At 36.6% G+C, this 19,056-nt stretch overlaps 2 protein-coding genes across 2 annotated transcripts; one reads left to right on the plus strand and one right to left on the minus strand.

Moving 5' to 3' along the window:
- Window positions 1–1,833: 1,833 nt before the first annotated feature.
- LOC106665755 lies at window positions 1,834–7,218 on the plus strand. Its single transcript, XM_014392447.1, has 9 exons — window positions 1,834–2,046; window positions 2,107–2,277; window positions 5,372–5,476; window positions 5,543–5,798; window positions 5,856–6,053; window positions 6,110–6,334; window positions 6,390–6,609; window positions 6,666–6,830; window positions 6,888–7,218. Exons 1-9 carry the CDS (start codon window positions 1,969–1,971, stop codon window positions 7,132–7,134), a joined length of 1,665 nt encoding a protein of 554 aa, XP_014247933.1. The 5' UTR covers window positions 1,834–1,968; the 3' UTR covers window positions 7,135–7,218.
- A 2,946-nt stretch (window positions 7,219–10,164) lies between these two features.
- Window positions 10,165–17,245, minus strand: LOC106665585 (4-hydroxy-2-oxoglutarate aldolase, mitochondrial-like). Its single transcript, XM_014392082.2, has 7 exons — window positions 17,086–17,245; window positions 15,046–15,174; window positions 14,890–14,987; window positions 14,673–14,831; window positions 13,584–13,680; window positions 13,383–13,516; window positions 10,165–10,344 (listed from the first exon to the last, which is right to left on the minus strand). Exons 1-7 carry the CDS (start codon window positions 17,243–17,245, stop codon window positions 10,165–10,167), a joined length of 957 nt encoding a protein of 318 aa, XP_014247568.2.
- Between the last annotated feature and the right edge of the window lie 1,811 nt (window positions 17,246–19,056).

A 19,056-nucleotide genomic window follows, 5' to 3' on the forward strand; every position in this document is an offset into this window, starting at 1 on the left:
TATAACCACATTCAAATTGGAGCGCGAGTGCACGAGAGTTCGCTTGATGCGCGGCGGCTCCGGCAGACGAGGATCGCGTGGCGACGAGAGAGGGAGCTTGTCTTTTTTGTGGTTTGCGCTCTCGTTATTTTTCCCCGGGGACGACAAGTGGACGTTTTCTTGATTCAGCAGCCTTTTTTACGGAGGGAAGAGATCTTTCTGGACGTCGGACTGCACACCCGGCTTCATACGAGTTCGACAACTATTTGCCTTGGACTTTCAACGAGCTGCAGGGTAATCCAGAGAACATTTTATTTTCATTTGTTCACTTTTGTCAATTGATTTTCTTTATTATTGCCGGCACAATGTTTTTTTTGCTTTCTTAATTTTTTATAAAAAGGCCTTAATCAGTATTGTTCATTTTTAAATATAGAAAAGATACTTGTTTGTATAATTTTATTTTAATTTTAAAAAAAGGGAATTTATTCTGTTTTGTTCATTTTTATTTAAAAAAAAAAGAAAAAAAGGTGTTCATTTGTATTTAATTGCTGTGGTTATTTTTATTTCATCTCAAAAAGCCTGAAACAACTGTCCTGATCCCACCACGACAATTTTATAAGATTTTTTTATTTTTTATTTTTATTTTTGTTTTAAATATTTATTGTATTTTATAGCCTTTAATAATCAGAGTCCCGAAGTCTGGACAAGATGACGGATTTTCACGAACATACAGTAAAACCATTTAGATTTCGTAGTCCGATTGACCAAATAACACCTTTCAATTAATTAATCTTTATGTGAGGTATTGGTTGAGATAAAAAAGTCAGTGTCACGAGTGCGATTCGAACCCACGACCTTCGGCTAAATACGCCGCTGCTTTACCACTTGAGCTATCGTGACTTCGATCCTCTCGGACACCAACTCTCCACCTCATCCCACATTTCGAATTTTCATTTGGCCATTTGAAAAATGGCAAAAAGGAGGGAAAAAAGACAAGAATGGTGATCTTTTTAGAAGATCTTTAATTTAATTTACATAGTAGAATGTTTTTGTAAATGTACATACTTGTGTAGCCTTACATGGCTGGAATCTCTATGAATATGTTGTATTGATTATTAGTTACTCAAGTAGACTTTAAGGTCCAGAATAACTTTATATATATGTTGTGTGTGTGTGTGTGTGTGTTTGTGTATGGGCGTATGTGTATAAGTATATATGTGTGTGTGTAAGTATATAATATGTATAATATATGGTGACGAAAACAATTAACGTTGTCACAAATTGTTTAAATCATACGTTTATTTCTGTTTTTGTGAGGCTTATAAGGATACCGAAAGGTATTAGGGACATTTTGAAAATTTCATATTGTGCATTTTTCTCTGGGGGTTTGTAAACAAAAATCACACGGTATCTTCATACACTCAAATAACGAATCCCAGCGACTGGGCTGAATTTTTATACATTGCCACTTCGTAGCGATCCCGCAGGCCACCCTAATTATCCATGCCGGGTGCCATTATTTGTCGGGTCACACCATTAGAGTCGTACCCATTAGTCGGCCGTACATCACTGGGCTAACGATTACTACGAGAGGACGGCACTTGAATTCCGTTCGACATTCAAACCGGATCCCTCGTAGCACAGCTTACACAGCTTCTGGCGATAAGCACGCAGTTTGGCAGGTTACTGTAATAATCGACATGCAGTGGGACCTTTTGAGCACGAGCCTTTATCAAAAGCTGAAAACGCTATCTCATTTTTAATAACTATTTACGCTCGAATCCACGAATGTTTTTTAAAAGAATTAATAATGCATAACAAGATGTCTTTATGAAAAATAAAAACAGAAAATATTTCGTTACATATGTTACTATTTTTTGATATTAGTTTAACTTCATCCAGAAATAGATGTAGATTAACAGTTCCAGTTGAAGATAGAGTTTCAGTGAAAATTTCTTTGCCCGAAAGCGTTATTGGAATTTAGCCAAAATGCCACCAAAAAGGAAATACAACGCTAGCGTCGGCAAAATGAGCGTCGGGACATCCGCCTCGAAAAGGAAAAGAAAGGTTGGCTTCATATACTCGCAGCCGGATTCATCGATTTAACCCAGATTTTTTTCTTTTCAGGCAATTGTGAAAATCCACCCTTTGTATCAGTTTAAAGCCATAGTCCGATTGGTCATAAGCAACATGATCTGGCTAGCCGACACCACTCACAGGGAATTGGGAACCAATCCGGAAGTCAACGCGTACATCATCGCTCATAGAAGAGTCAAAAAACAAATATTACAATTGCCGGTACTCTTCGATATTTTATCAAACACAGGCTGAACCCCATTCAAACCGTAAATTATTCTGTTATGCAATTTCATTAACCGGTGAAATAGACGGTTGTGTATTTCGCGTTCCTTATATTTAAACTGTGGATCTATTTGTACACAATTACGGTCCCATTTGGTTAATCTCGAACGTGCCATGGGTTTTTATTCATTCTTGGGTCTAAACTGATCAAATATCTAATGATATTATTGATTGCTCCTATATCACAGTGGTTTTCTTTCAATCTATTTCTAACGTGTACAGTGTTTTTCGTTTTTATCCTGCATATGTACTTGCAGGAGTTTTTTACTCAACGTCATTCAAGATTTTTTCCTTCTTCTGATCTGTACTTACAGTACGTTACTACTTATGTACTAGGAAAAACCGAACCTCTTTACCAAACTCAAGGACGGCAAATAAAGACCGTAGGGAGTAAACTGCAAGGACAGGATCATTGTGGATGGATTGCAGTATCGTAGACAAAGGAAATATGGAAATATTGGGTGATCAGGGATGTGAGCTGCTATATTAAGTAAAGGATTGGACCAAGAATTATCTAGGGGGACTCCTGCCCAGAGAGCATGGATGGGTAAATAGGAAGAATGAGTTTGCACAGCATCCCAGCATGTCAGACCAGATGATCGAATGCTCCAAAGATGTCCAAAGATCCAAATAAAATCAATTACAAAATACATTTTGACGAGACAAAAGTAAGCCATAAAATTTGGCCGGAGTCATTTCGAAGGAATCGTTCAAATGAAGACTGATGCTTAATATAAACTTAGTTGTTGGGTGTTTCCTATCATCTTAGGTTATGCCATTTCACTATCTTCAGTAGTTTATCTTTGTATGCTTTTCTCGCTGGGCTGCTGCGTTTGACGGGTTTCGGTTTTTCCTCTATCTCCAGTGCTGTGACCTAGTGTTAGAAACTCACCTTGTTTCTAACTTAACGAATTGAAGATCAGTTAGAAAGAATGTCAGTTAGAATAAAACGCTCTGACAAACCAAAAAAGTGAATTCAGGTTGACCAAAATGACACAATTATTGAAAACAACTACCTGTTCATTACTCCGTATACTCCCAGAGAAAACTAGTAATTAATCATTTATCATTCAACTCTCTGTAATTGTACCAGTTGTTATTTGTATTTTGCGATCTTTGTGTATTTAGGATACTGTTATCTTTGCTTTATCTTGAGGATCGTTGCAAGCCAGATTGTTTGTTTCTTTTCGTAATCTACATATCCTGAGCTTTAGACGCTTCTTTTTACAAATATCCAATGGCAAGTCAAGTAGCTAAGTCAATCTGATATGACGGCGGGATGTCGTGAGCCTCAGCTTTAATACTCTGTTTTGGGGGTTGATGTCAACTAAATATGTTCTGTGTTAGCTGGCTGCTTGTTCTTAATAATTCTAAAATTTCTTTCTTTGTAATTCTATTAGGTTCTTGGTTTTCTGGTTTCCATTAGGAGACATTGGTACTTCATATATTTTCTTTCTGGGCTCGTCTTTGCCCTCGGGTGGTGGGCCCCGTGACCGTTTTCGCATTGCCGGGCTCTCGATTCGCCTGCTATCTCAAAAATAGTGTTCCTCTGAGACAATTGTCACTGATACAAAGAGAAAAAAATTCTTCTGTTCTAAAAAATTTATTCGATAATGTGTACTTCGTAGTTCTGTTAGGGCTCTGTCCGACAGAATACATTTGTTACACAATGTACTAACGAAATGTGAGAATTTTTATTTATTTTTCCACAAAATATGTCAATACATTGTGAGATAATGTTTTCATTGATGCGATATGATATATCAGAAATTTGTAATTGTTTGAATTATCCAGGTCTGGTTTTGCGCGTTCCGGTTTCTACTAAGTTCAGTGGCGGGTTTGTGCTTGTGCCTCACCTTGCTTATACCCTCGAACGACCAAAGACGGAAAAAAGACGCGACTGGTAGACGAAAATAGCGAGGATAGGCAGAACTAGATACTCGGAAACGATTAAACAACAAATTTAATTAATCACTAATTCATATTTTATTTTTATAATATCTAGTCTGATGGGGTTTTTTTTGTCGTTTGTTCCAGTTATCATCAGTTCGTTTTCCATTTATGTTGTGATGACATTTTAATAGAGTAAATGATATATGTGACGTTATTTATTTGAGTGTTTATAAGTTCTCTCATGTAGATTGCGATGTTTATATATGTTCTACTTTTCTTTTTGAACATTTTGAGAAGTTTTAAGGATGATTATGTTTGAGACGTGTTGTATCGATGAAATGAATTTTCCGACATTGGCTATAAATGATTTAACGTGTTCTTATATAAAAATATAGTTGATAGCATCTAGAAAGGGTAAAAGATCAACAACCTGTCATCTCGCCGAATATTGTATATTCAGCCATAAAATGCAATGTTGTTTCCAACAGATTGAGAATTGCTAGTCTGTCTCATATATTTTTCGCAAATTTAAACTTTTGCATACTGTTTTGTACTGTAGGTTATTCATGTCAATGTTATATATCGTATTTAAATATACATAAATTTGTAAATTGGTCGTTAACTATCATTCTGGTCTGCATGTCCTCGCTGTATTCATCTATCAGAATGTTTCGGCATTTCGCCTTATTCAGTTTTGGGACGGGGATTTTTAGGTGAAGATGGTACAATCCCTAAATTGTTAGACCGACTAACGTAACGAGCAATTCATCCTAAAATAATCTAACGGCAAAATTACAGGTTCATTATCCAACAACCACAGAGATATCTAACAATATCTGAAGTTTTGTGTAAATTTGTGTGTGGTGTTTAGCGACCGTTAGTTAATGATTATTTGAAGATGGTGAGATGCGGTCTGGTGTGACGTAGGTTTAAAAAAACATTTTCTTTATCGTGCCAACGTTTCGATCTTTATTGAGATCATCTTCAGGGCTCAAAGTGTTTGTTTTCTGTGTAGATGTATCGTTCTTGTGTGTCGTGTTGAGAGTGCCCAAAATTTGTGGTCCAAAAACAGCCTGATTTTTTTGTTTTAACGCTGATAATTCGTTTAATTTATGGTTATCATTTATTTTCATACTAGGATAAGATTTGCTTAAAACAACCGCCAGATCGCCGAAATCCGGAGGACATCGACTTGATAAACTCCAAACTTCGAATTTTCAAATCTTTCCAGGCCTACCCGGAAGTGAGAGCTGGACCTCTAGACAAACCATTTGTAAATATTTTGAAATTAACTATTTGTTGTCTTTAGGACTTAAGAAGGTCTTTGATATCGAGAGCGACATTCAACGCCTGGCCGAAAGGGCGCGTCTTGGTTAGGCAAGGGCATCGCGCAAATTATGTGTACTTCATTACGGAAGGAATCGTCGATTCGGATCAAGAATATTCAGATCCGCTTTTCCCAGGTGAAATACAACACAACATTGATCAGTACAGGGAAGGAGACAATTTCGGAAGTCTCGCCATATTCTACAACGAGCCGCATTACAGCACGGTGACAGTAGCTTGTGAGTGTAATGAATTATATTCGTTCCTTTAAAATTCTAACGTTTTACTCCTTCCAGCCGATCAGGTCGAAGTGTTGATGCTCAACAAGGAAGATTTCGTCAGCTTGCTTGAAACGACCGTGCACAAACAGTGGAACGAGGTCAGGTGGGCGTTGGGGAAGTTTCCCCAGTTCAACAAATTCCCGGAGAGCGCGATCAGGGCCATTTGCTCATTTTCTAATTTAATCACTTACCGCCCTAACACTATCATTCCACGTGAGTAGACCGGTTAGCGTTCCACAAAACCCTTCAAGACATGAATGGATTTATAGTGAAAGACAACACGGGGACGGAAATCGCGACGTTCGTGGTGGACGGTACGTTGCAGGTCGTTCAAATCCTTCTCATACAAGAGGACAAAACTAAAACAACCATCCGCCAAAGATATCGGCTTTATCTTCAACAAAACCACCCGTTAGACGAGAGCCTTCCTCCGAACGTCAAACAGTTTTTTATGCAGACGTGCACATTAAAAAGAAGATGCGTCTTCGGCTTGGGTATGAATTTTCTTCTTTCGTTATGTTATATTTGTCTATGATTTCGTATTTCCAGGGGATCAAATGTCGAAAAACACGGTCATCTGTGAAAACGAAGTTCTTGCTCTTATAATACCGAGATTTGTTCTGAACAGATACAACCCGGCTAATATTTGGGAACGGGTTGTAGGCATATTGGACATGACTTACCCTAGCTTGGACGATATTTACAACTCTTTCATCGAGGGAAAGAGATGGTTCCAATACAAAAAAAAGCAGACGAAAAATATATCATCGTACGCCTTATTATACGTCAAGTATCTGATATCGTAATAACTAAGAGAACTTTTAGTAAGAAGAAGAACCCACAAATGAGTATGCACGACGTTCCACTTCTGATACGTGCCAGACATTTACGCATTCGTGGCAAACTTTACGATAAAGTAACCTCAATGCCACTGTATAAGTTCGGTGAATTGGATGTGGAAACCGCAACCATGCAAATCAAAGAATTCAGGTGCACTATTCAATATTGCATTTATTTAGAGTTAATTCATGTAATTTATTTGCACAGGGATCGTATAAGAAATAAACAAGCGGAGAAAGATCAAGAGCAAAAGGAAAATTTCTACAAAGAAAGAGAATTGATTAGAGAAAGATTCCAAGCTTTGAAAAGAGAAGGCGGTCTCGCGGAGGCCAAAAAAGCGCTGGAAGAATGCCGTACAATGGATTCGATTGTCGAAAACGCTCTTGCCATAATAAACGAATTAAACACAAAGACCGGAACTACGGGAAGTATCAGTAAGATCGGGAAATTCTAAATAGAATCACTAAGTAAAATCAAACAAATTATAGGTAAGCATAACCTTCAAATTATAATGTAAATATGAAAAATAAATTTTTGGACAAAGTAAAAATTGTTTCTTTTTAACGCATTATAAAATTGTGAAGTTGTGAAGTTTCTTCACAGGGTGGCTGACTCATAACGCTATCGTTCCCGATCGTTTTGGTGTGCCTGTAATGGTTTGATTCACCAGACGCGTTTCGCCATTTCAAAAACTTCTGTTTTGGGTGTTTCATAATACATAAATACACAATTCTCAAATTATTACATAGCACTAAAAATATCGGAGAAGGTGAAACACACTACACGGACTAAAATGATTGAAAGCAACCAGACTAAATTATATCTTGATTTATAAAAGTTTTTCTATTTCGACTTGCCTTTTATAGACACTTGTAAGCAAATTGCGAAAATCTCTCCAAAGAAATGTAGAAAGAAAATGGCCTGTACTGGCGCATATTGACCAAGGTTGGAAATGGTGTTAGGGAACATTGGCTTTAGGAGCTGTCTTATAAACACATTAAAAAACCAATACGCAAACAAAGTGCGCAGTAGGTAAACAACGTGTCCACACAACGGGCCAACATTGGTGGGCATTGTTGTTTCCAGCCAGTTTTCTGTCGATAACATGTGTATATACCCTGGGCAAATACAAAGTTGCAATCGCTATCGATATTCCAGCATCAAGGTGCAGGAAAATAACCGACTATAGGCCATTGAGGCCATGCTGGCCTAATCTTGGGCCAAGGGTTGGATCATCTATCATCACTAAGCCTAGTGGGTAGAACCAAGCCCATGGTCAGAGTAGCATGATGCCCATCTCGGGGACCAATTCATGGCCCATAGTGAAGAGGGGTCATAAGACGCGATAAGATGAAGGGTGAGGACTATTGACTAAACAAATCAAGCACTAGAAATACCCCAAGAACATGTCCACTAATATCTTTCAAACAGAAGCCATAACATTTGAGATATGGACACGATTCAATCTGAACATAGACTGCAAAAATAAGACGTAAATATAACGCCGGATTTCTAAGTTACATCAGAGAACTGAACTCAACACCATCTATTTAAAGAAGATTTTAAATTAGAAGTAAGAAGTTTAATGTAATCAACGATTTTTTTTCAAATCAGAAACTATATACAGAATTACAGAAGAGGGTCAATTGCTCTTGGGTGTTAGATCCAAAAATAAGCGTACGGTCAGTTAGGACCCTCAGTACTGCCTAGAGGGTAACATGACTGGGCATTTGGAGCCATGAAAACGATCCCCACTAATGCCGACAATGAGCGTTATCGAGTACTAACGCAGCAGTCAGCCATTTTGGGTGTGGGATCATTTCATATTGTTAGATGACCCTTGCTGCTTCTAGCTAGTGTCTGTGCTTTGTTCCATTACTGATTCGATCTTATCGACGAATCTGTTCTAGGCAGGATGAGCCCGTGCTTATATATAGGCTGCAAGCTCGTTGGCTGCTGGTAGAAAGAATGCATTGTTGAAGTAGTGGACAATCTAGTTGAAACTTTAATAACCACATGAGGTCACCACTACTACTTTTGGGGAAAGTTCAAGTGGGTAAGGTTGTCTATCAGCGCCATGTCTCGGACTATAAAATACCAAATTAAACAGACTAGGGGCAGAAAAGGATCCCGGTGGATGCCGACTATGTCTGGTACACAAATAGCGCTAAGTCCAAATATGAGTCAAGAGCTGGTATCTACGGAATAAACCTGAGATTATCGTTTATATAAGCCTTGGGCTATTCGCTAGGGTGTTTCAAGTGGAGACTGTGCCTATTGGACATGACGAGGGGAAAAGGCTAGGTATCTTTAACAGAAAAATAGCCAGTTCACTCGCACAGCCAAGAGACACGAAAGGCAACCTCGTTGATAGTAAAGTTCAGAGCCGATTAGAATTTCAGAATAACATAAAAATATTAAAATAAGTCCTTGGTTCTATGGGAACGTCCAAGACTGCTGCCTCAATGGACTATGCGAAAGATCGGCATTAACCAACAAGGTGTGTAAATATTGTGCTGAGAGACGTAGAAACTTATATCCTGACCGACTATGGTGCACCACTTCCACCCAGGAGAATGTCTTTGAAAAAAAATAAAACCAATGCAACCATGCTAAGTATTATCAATGTACTTAAGTTCGTAGCAGGCGATAGGGTAATAATGACGATAATGTTAGTACTAAAAGATGTACTTTCAAAGTTTTAGACTTTTAACTATTTACTGTACCATCAAGTAATGATTAAGGTAACAAAATATATGACCAATGACATACTAGTACTACTACTACTACTACTACTACTAATACTAATAATAAATAAAATAATACTAATAAACTAACCTTGACTGAATAGTTAGCTAATTCTTTTAGTGTGTGGTAAAAACCGAATTTTTATAAGGAACATTACAAACTAAGAATTTAGAAAAATACTGTCAAAAGAGTGTCTTTTTTTGACAGGACCTTCTAAAATGGGCTTATAAGTATAACCGTGCGCCAAGATGACCAACTCTAGAAGGATATAAAACCCATATTTTCATTGTTATTGTTTTTATTAAAGCACACATTTTATGATTTATTTATTACAATAAACCCCGTGCCAAAGAAATATTCAATACTGCAAAAAAAGTTAATTTCAACGACTCGACGGCAAGGCACGTTTGTAAACAAGAAAGAGCAAAAAGCGATTTTCTTCCATTACCTGGCAACTCAATCCGAAGTTCTTATAGTAGACCTGAGTCCCCAAGTTGAACAAAACCCGTTATTATTCTGAGTATTTCCAACAACTCTGGTGTCTGCGGTTCGTAATTGAATTTTAATACCATCCGTCTCATTACAATTCGCTGTTAACGAACATCTCTCGATCCCGGGTTCAACCCGAATGGATGATTTACTGTGGACTTAGCCCCGTTTAATGATTCCCACATGTTGTTACTTGTTTGCCCATTTTATACGGTTTAGGGTTTCCTCTAAGAGTTTCTACGATCGCCTACATCTGTTTTCCAGTTTCCGCGATGATGCCGTTCGTTCTTTCCGAAAGGCGGGGGGAAACGTCATCACCCCGGCCGGTTTTTGCACTTAAAATAATTCTGGTCGGTTGCACTGACGAAACGACGGCCGAGTACGAATTTATCAAGGATCTTTTAATAACCGTGTTCAAATCCGAGTCCTGTACAATCACAGATGTTGGGTTTCAATAAAGACCCAGGAGGGTGATCGTCCTCTTTTTCATTTTCATCCCGTTTATTATCTACTTAGTCAATATTTACCTCCGTTCATTCCCCGTTGCAACTGCATTTTCCAGGCAAACAATCAGAGGGAGGGGAGAGTATTACCAAAGGGATGCCTTTATTTAAGTAAACTTTCCCTACAAATATTTATACCATACAAAATTAATGTAAACATATGTTTACTGGCGACAGTGCTGATCATGTTATGAATAAACATAAACTGCTTATCAATAAAAGGAGCATGTAGCACCACATTATACTGAACAATGCCCTTTTACTACGTAAGAAAGCTTGTTTCCTTTCTTTTCTCAACTTTTTAAGTTTACAGTTTGCTATTATGATCGCATAAGGCAGAGTACTATTTATTGCTACTATTTTTCCTTAAATTCTTATCATTGGTACTATTATTTGTATATTTTATATTTTGTATTATGTGTTTTATGTCAATTAATTTTACTATATGACAATGTCAACCCTTCGTGTACCAGATATATACAATTTTTTGTGACCTTATTGTTATTCCAAGGGACTCTAGTCCAAAAAGAAAATAAAGTATTGTCTCTCCCCCTCTCTCTCTCTTTCATTCAATATTTTCATTAAATTCTGTTCATCCTCTTCTGCCGGGTTACACCGGTTATTCTGGTTCAGGCTTATTGGGTTGTACTACATAGTTGCCATTTTGTGGTGTTCTAAGATTTAGCAAATTTTTTAAGCAATTGACGCATGTGAAAATAAATAGTTTAAAAAAATTACACTATTTAGACAATATACAGAGTATCTCTATTTCACTGTGTCACCAACTTTTCTCGAACACGAAGGGTAATAGATAAATACAGGGGCGTCGGTGGCCGCAAGGTTTAGTCGTTGACACGGCGCTCATCACTGTAAGGTGAAGGTCCCGGGTTCGAATCTAGCGGCCCTACATTCGAACCCGACATACTTACAAATGGGCTTTTTTTTCAAAAACACCGGCATCCTGAGGATTTATATGACCTCTGCTGTTGCGAACCCTCGTAAAAAAATTAAATGGTAATACTCCATAATCTTTTCCCCGGGGTATAAAATAATTTAATTTTACAGTAATAGCTAATTGAATATCAACTTTATTTTTTCAAATGAGACCTACCAAGTTTAGATATCGGGTTGTCCGGAAAATAATGCAGGATTTTAAGTTTTCATTAAAAAAAATCTATATAAAATATTCTGTTTACGTTTACAGGATTACTCATTNTGGGAAATTATTTTGATTAAAGAACATTGCTTTAAAGTAACTAGTTTCTTTTTTTTTGTTTAATACCAAAATCCTGCATTATTTTCCGGACAACCCAATAAATTTTCAAAACTAGATTTTTTTAAATAAAATTGAAACCAAGAACAATTAGAATATTTCCGTATTTCCGGAGACATTTCTGCTCATGACCGGTGAGGGGGGTAATACTTTCAATGTTGTTCAATCAAAATAAATATTTTTGGAGTTTAACGCTATATTAGGAAGAGAATTAATAATTACCTGCCGTTAAATGTTGCACATTTGGACACACTTCGAATAATAAGTTTTATATAATATATTAATACAATATAATAATTATTATAATATATTAATATTATAATTTAATTATACAGTATTAATAATAATTTATTAATTATAAGTAATAATAATAAGGATAAATTCCATCATTAGGTTTTTATATTTTGCTAATGAAAACTTTTCGTAAAAATAATAAAAAAATAACGCGAACGAGCACGTTATCCTATCAAAAAAACAAACCAAAAACAACGTAATGAATAAAAATGAACTTGTCACTATTCTACGTCTAAATAAGTCCAATTTAGATGTAACAAAAATACTATGGATTTACCATTTCAGAGAAAGTTAGCAACAGTTTCTAACAGTATGCAACTGAATAAGTCCTTAATTAAACATAATTTATGTAAAACATTAGTGAAATTAAAGCAAGAGGTGTTAATCTTTTTTTTCTTCAAGATTTAGTAATTCACAACTAATTTTTTTTACACAAAAATTTGAAAGTACCAGATCTTTTTTGTGAATCAGTATATAATAACAATCTTGAAGGCTGATCACTAATTACACCGGAAGTAAAGTACTAAAGTACTGATGTATTTGTGTTTTGCAAATAAATATTTTTACATGATATTCGAAATTGTGAATATAATTTTAGTTTAAATTAGTTACATTGTTTCATATAGTTAAATCAAAATGACCAATTGTGTTATGACATTATTTAAGCACCTCATCTTGTAAGACAAGATTGTTGAATGTTTTGAGATTAAAAGCATTTAAATCCGATTGAAGATTATTGCTATATTCTTATCTTTTAATATTAGACAAAGAAAAATTAGAGAATATTAATCCTGGAGGATGGGTGGCGGGAAAAAGGCCAGGGGCGATGATGGGAATCGAACCCTCGACCGCGAGCGGGTCTATGAACTGAGTGTCTAAACACGATGACCACTCTTCTACCGCGGACCCTCAAATGTCATTTAAATTAAATTTAAAAACATTATTGATATTCCATAATTGTATTTTTAGGGAATAACAATAATGTTTGTATCTTAATGTCACACAAAACCTTAAAATACTATTCTCGACAGTGTTGATTTTTTAAGTTTTATATTAAAATAAATCAAAATGGTTTCGTGGTACGATTGACCAAATAAATTCTTTTCAATTAATTAATCTTTATCACCTTTTGAATTTTCCCTCCTTTTTGCCATTTTTTAAAACGTGGGTTGAGATAGGAAGTTGGTGTCCTAGTGGATCCAAGTCACGATAGCTCAAGTGGTAGAGCAGCGGCGTATTTAGCCGAAGGTCGTGGGTTCGAATCCCGCTCGTGACACTGACTTTTTTATCTCCACCAAGACCTTACATAAAAAGAATAATTAATTGAAATAAGTAACTTGGTCAATTGACCACTAAAACAAAATGGGTAAATAAATATAGTAAAATTATCATTACCAGCACGTCAGGCTTGGAAACTTTGATTTGCAGCTGAATCGCCTCCTCGAACTTCTTCTCTTCGACAAGTTGGCAAATTCTGCAGAGTTCATGACCTAAGATACCCGCGAGTCCGTTAAAGCCGCCCGAACAACCTAGCCCAAAACGAAAAAAAAAGTTAATCTGTTTATATAAATGAACTTTTTAAAATATTCTGCTTGCCAATCATTAATGATGCGAGTAGATATCCGGCGGAACCGGTCAGAACGTCGAAGTTGCACCCTTTAGTTTCCATAAGAGTAACGGTGTTTTTTCTTACCTGAAACAACGTTTGATTTGAAACAGAAAATAAAGAAAGATTTAACGTAGAGACTGTCTGGGTTTTTATTTCGTATGGACTTGTAGCTGTAAGCCTTTTCTTTATCAAGGGAGGTCAATAAAGCCCAGGCGACGCAGTACACAAGGACACAAGTTTCCATTTAATCTAGAGTCCTGCTGTTCAGGAGTATTGTACAAGACAAGTTTATTCGCCCCTTCACTTGCGTACCCTTCTACCAAGGATTTCACATAATTACCAGATGAAAATCAACCCCTCGGTGATGAGAGAAGTTTCAAATTTTCTCAAATAATCAAAATGCTTCCTAACTTTATAAAGTATCAAAACTTTAAATAAAAATACATTGCATTTTTGATCTAAAATTTACAATAAATCTATGACCAGAACATGACAGGAATTCCAAAACTGCCACCAGATTCCATTTAAGAAGGTTGTGCATTGTTTGTTCTAAGGTACGTCGTATGCACCACACTGTTAACAACAATACAATGTTGAGTAGGTAATAAAATAAAATAAAGGGATAATCAACCTAAACTGATATATCCTGATGAGTTTTGAGCCATACTTGTTGTAAGGCATAAATAAAGCACAAAGTAAGGTTTTTTTTTAATTTTAATGCAAAGAAGGTTGAGAAGAAAATTAGTGTCAAGAAATGGTACTCGAACACATGGACCCGTTGGTAAAATAAAAATTTAAAAATAACCTCTCCTGCAGATCCTCTGGTCCACCATTTCCATCTATGAAGTCCCTACTTTTGTGACAGTTAACATTCATTCAAAAATACGGTATACAAAGTATAGATAATTGTCTAAAAGTATGGTATTTATGTAAACAACTTTTTGTTTGGCTAGATTCTACAGTAGAAAAAAAGGTCATATGTCACTTCCGGTGGCGGACCATTTGAGTTGTTTAATCATAATAATGTTGTTAACAAAACAATAAAAATTTATTTGAAATAAACAAATGTGGCTCACGTCAGAATCCTTGACGCCTCGGATTGATGGATGCCGAGCCAGTTTGGCCAAGATGGGAGTCCCGATGTCCATCCCGGTGACCCAAGGGTTGTTGTAGACGACGACCGGAAGACCGCCTTCGTCCGCCAGGGTCGTGAAATGTGTCATAATCGCATCTTCCTGTTTATAAAAAAAACGACAGATAGAAATTGTAAAAATCTCGAGAAAAATCGCTTACAGTCATGAATCTCTTGAAATAAAACGGAAGCATGATAAGTACGCCGTCTGCGCCTGCTTTCTTCAACTCTTGCGTGAGATCGCATGACATCCTGGTCGCTTTAAAATCGACAAAAGTTTTAAATTTTTAAATTTTACCGTGACATCTAGGCATTACACTCTGTTGTCACTCCTCCGATGATTACTTTTTCCTTGGACGTGTTCTCCCTGACGAATTTGACCAAATCTACCCTCTCCTGGTATGACAAATAAGGTGACTCACCGGTCGTTCCAGAAACTAAATACCCTGTTTACAAACAAAACTATTAATTCAATTTGGTCAGATTCTTTTGGTCAATCTTTCCTGTTTTGGTCTGTCAGAAGCGTTTCAGCTGTTCACCATCATCATTTTCGGATCTGTGTGTATTTTGTTAGTCCGAGTTCATTTTTATTATATAGCCTTTTTATTTAAGATTTTGATTGAAAAGAAAAAGCGAGTGTCACGAGCGGGATTCGAACCCACGATCTTCCGCTAAATAAGCCGCTGCTCTACCACTTGAGCTATCGTGACTTCGATCCACTCGGACACCAATTCCCATCACAACCTACAACCTTTCGAATTTTCCTTCTTTTTGCCATTTTTCAATTCGAAAGGTTGTAGGTTGAGATGAGGGGTTATCTTACATAAAAAGATTAAGTAATTGAAAGAAGCAATTTGGCCAATATAATTATTTATTATATAGTTTGATCGTTTCTGATCATTTTAGCCTTCATACCCTCGATGTTCTGGTCTTTCTTAGCATTGCTGAAGATGACGTGAGTCGAAAGGACAGACCAAAATAGCAAGTATAGGCACACCAAAATGATCGGAAATGACCAAACTAGGGCCCCAAGACGAAATCTGAGATTTATTAATTTTATTTTTTACTTTTTGAGACATTGAGTCCTGCTGTTCATCCTGGCCTTCCTATTTTTGCTATAAACCGTGGTGAAAATGGCAAAACTCGTCTGTCTGATCAAAACAACTGTGATAGGCCGAACAAAACAGGAAATCCCCCCAGACCCCAAGAGGAAATCTCAAAAATTAAATAAAATTCTAGCTAAAAGTTAATAACAATTCATATTATATCACGTAACATCCTCCACGTTTCAAACCTATGGATCCTGACCGTTCAACTTGTCACTAATCCTATTGGAAATTCATGGCGGATTCATTAGCATATTATATCTCACGTCCCAGAGGGTGTTCGGCCATGTACACAAAGTCCCATGAGTAGTTTATACGGCACTACGGCCCTTTTTGGGCCGACTAATCTAAATAATTGCCACATGAAAGATTTATAGCTATGTCCGTGTGAATCGAAACTTGTCGTTTTGACTCGTGTGAACATTTATCAACTAACTCGTGTAATCTGACCAGTTTATGAATTATGTATTCACTGAACAGTAAACATCAATGAAACTGATGTATCATGAGCGATTTTATAAAGTTGTGAATTAAAATGAAGGGGTGAACTAAGGTTATTTAGATACCTATTAAATCCATTATATTTAATGGTCTATTGTCCAAATTACTTCTTTCAAAGGAGGAAAAATTCGAATGTTGTAGGTTGAGATGGGGAGTTGGTGTCCGATTTGATCGAAGTCACGATAGTTCAAGTGGTTGTAGCAGCGGCGTATTGAGCCGAAGGTCGTGGGTTCGAATCCCGCTCGTGACGCTAACTTTTTCATTTCAACCAAAACCTTACATAAAAAGGTTAACTTATTTCGATATTTCAGCCTCGTTTCTTTTATGTGAATTATCTAATCAAAAATGTCTCTTTTTGAATTTTTATGATTTTTCAACTGGTTTTTCAACATTTAAGCATTTCACATACTGAGAATCTGATATTCTAAGAAACTTTTACAACAGACAAGTGATCTATCTGGTCCGTCTATTCTCGCTTTCCAGGGACTAAGGGACATATAAACTAATTACTCCAAAAATAATTTTGACGGAAAATATTAGGTTGGAGTGTTAAAAATTTGTTTTATATTTCTTATGTACAAAAAATATTAAAATAGTGAATTAAGAATGAAAAACCGTTGAAGAACAAGTGAAATGTTTAATAATGGCAGAAAACTAAGGTGTTCAGATGCAAAATCGTAATCGAAGGTGAAGGCGTTAAAAAGATTTACTTTGAATGCCACAATAGTTCTGAAAGGTCGAAACATTTACCTTTGAAAGGGATTTTCTCGTATTTCTTCAGATTGGATCCGAGGCTCTCGTAGCAAATCGACTGATCGGCCTTAAAAGGCGTTGTGAGCGGAATGAACATCCCATTAAGTTCAACCGACGAGGATGAGTACAATCGCCTCGTGAAGGTCCTGAAGGCCATTTTGAAAATGGATTTTCTACCTGGTGCACACCGTTCTTCCCGAAGAGCGTGTGAGACTGCCGGTCGAATCCTTATGTAACCGATTCTTACATAACTCGAGCCCTTTTTTCCTTATCTCGATGATGTGAAGCACGATCCGGCTACACTGGAAAACCGATGTTGTCTTTATTTAATGTAGGGACAATTTTTAATTTAAATTGTATTAATTGGTCAAGCGGACCACGAAAATAGTGAATTTAAATTGTATGTTAAGTCAAGAAAAATGCTAACGTGTAACTTAAACCATTTCAAACCAAAGACATCATATACAATTATATAATTGTGCTAATCTATCTTGTCTTTTATAATGTATACTTATGCTATACTCAGTATGAAGCCAAGAATTGCAAGGAAGACAGGGAAAAGGAGCGACCAAATATCAATTATACTTTTTATCAAGCACACATACATTATATACGCTTACATACATTATATGCAATATTTACACTCTAAAGAAGAGGAAACACCATCATATTCCTTAAAAATTCTAAAAGGGGAACCAGCAACATTCTCATGCTAAGGACTGTCTTTAGGTGTTGTGCCTACTCGCTCCCTGTAAAATGGCAAGGCCACTGCTGAAGTGCGACACACTGAGCAACCTTTCTCTACAAGCGGGACACCTGTGCGGTGTTTGCCCCAAAAACAGTTGTCCGTGTGTCAATCGTGTGTGGCCTATGCTCAAACGAGTGAGCACGATCCCTTCCTTGCGTTTCAGACCATCGGTGGAAATCGCCCAGTCGTGTTCTCAACAAGCTATGATTGGACGATCCGACTCATTGACGACGCCGACGTTCTTTCATTGCATTCTTTATTGCTCGTTCAGTGTCAGCAAGCCGAATCGCAGAGGTTCAGACAGGACGTTAGTTGCCACCAGCTCAGCATAACCAGGTTCCCAGACGACTACCACCGTTTTTAATAGGAGCATTAACATAGCGTATCTCTCTAATAAGTGCACGAAAAAAGGGATCCACTGTAAATTTGTCATAGTACCCAGGGAGTCGGTACCTAGGCAGGGCTGATTTACCTTTAAATGTCAGTGCCCCGGATCGCATACCTCCGCCGTGTACACGACGCAGACCACATGATTATACTTTTATCAATAACAATCAAACTGCATACAACGTGATATATTTACAGCCTGTATAAATTAGACGATTTAGATTCAAGCTTTTTCTAACTATAGAGGGTCTAAGATATCTATAAAGAAAAACATGGAGTTATCTCTCAAGAGTGATTCATGCTTTTAAGCTGATATAAGTTAATTAAATTAATACATAATAGTGTGTATGTGTTTTTACTACTTACTAATTCATAATAATTCACCATATTTTACTAATTAACTAATTGGAACCTAGATCTTCCTAAAATCTTAACACGTCTATAAAATCGGAACAGTTATGGTTTTTAAGTTAATGCATTTTTCGTTGAATACCCTTGAATTCAAACAAAATTATATTTACATTTAAAAACGATAAAATTTTCCATAATTTAAAAGTTGCAGTGAAACTTAATTAAAATAATAAATATTTATTTTGAAATCGTGAGATGCGGTCTGGTGTGATGTAGGTTTCAGAAAGACATTTTCTTTATCGTGCTAACGTTTCGATCTTTATTGAGATCATCTTCAGGGCCCGGGATTTACAAACATTGTTTAAATTTAACAAAAAACGATTAAGATCGAAACGTTGGCACGATAAAGAAAATGTTTTTCTGAAACCTACATCACACCAGACCGCATCTCACGATTTCTAAATAAATATCGATTAACGGTC

The sequence above is a fragment of the Cimex lectularius genome, unplaced genomic scaffold (genome assembly GCF_000648675.2).
Source record: "Cimex lectularius strain Harlan isolate CLEC.00 unplaced genomic scaffold, Clec_2.1 scaffold239, whole genome shotgun sequence".
Lineage (NCBI taxonomy): Eukaryota > Metazoa > Arthropoda > Insecta > Hemiptera > Cimicidae > Cimex > Cimex lectularius.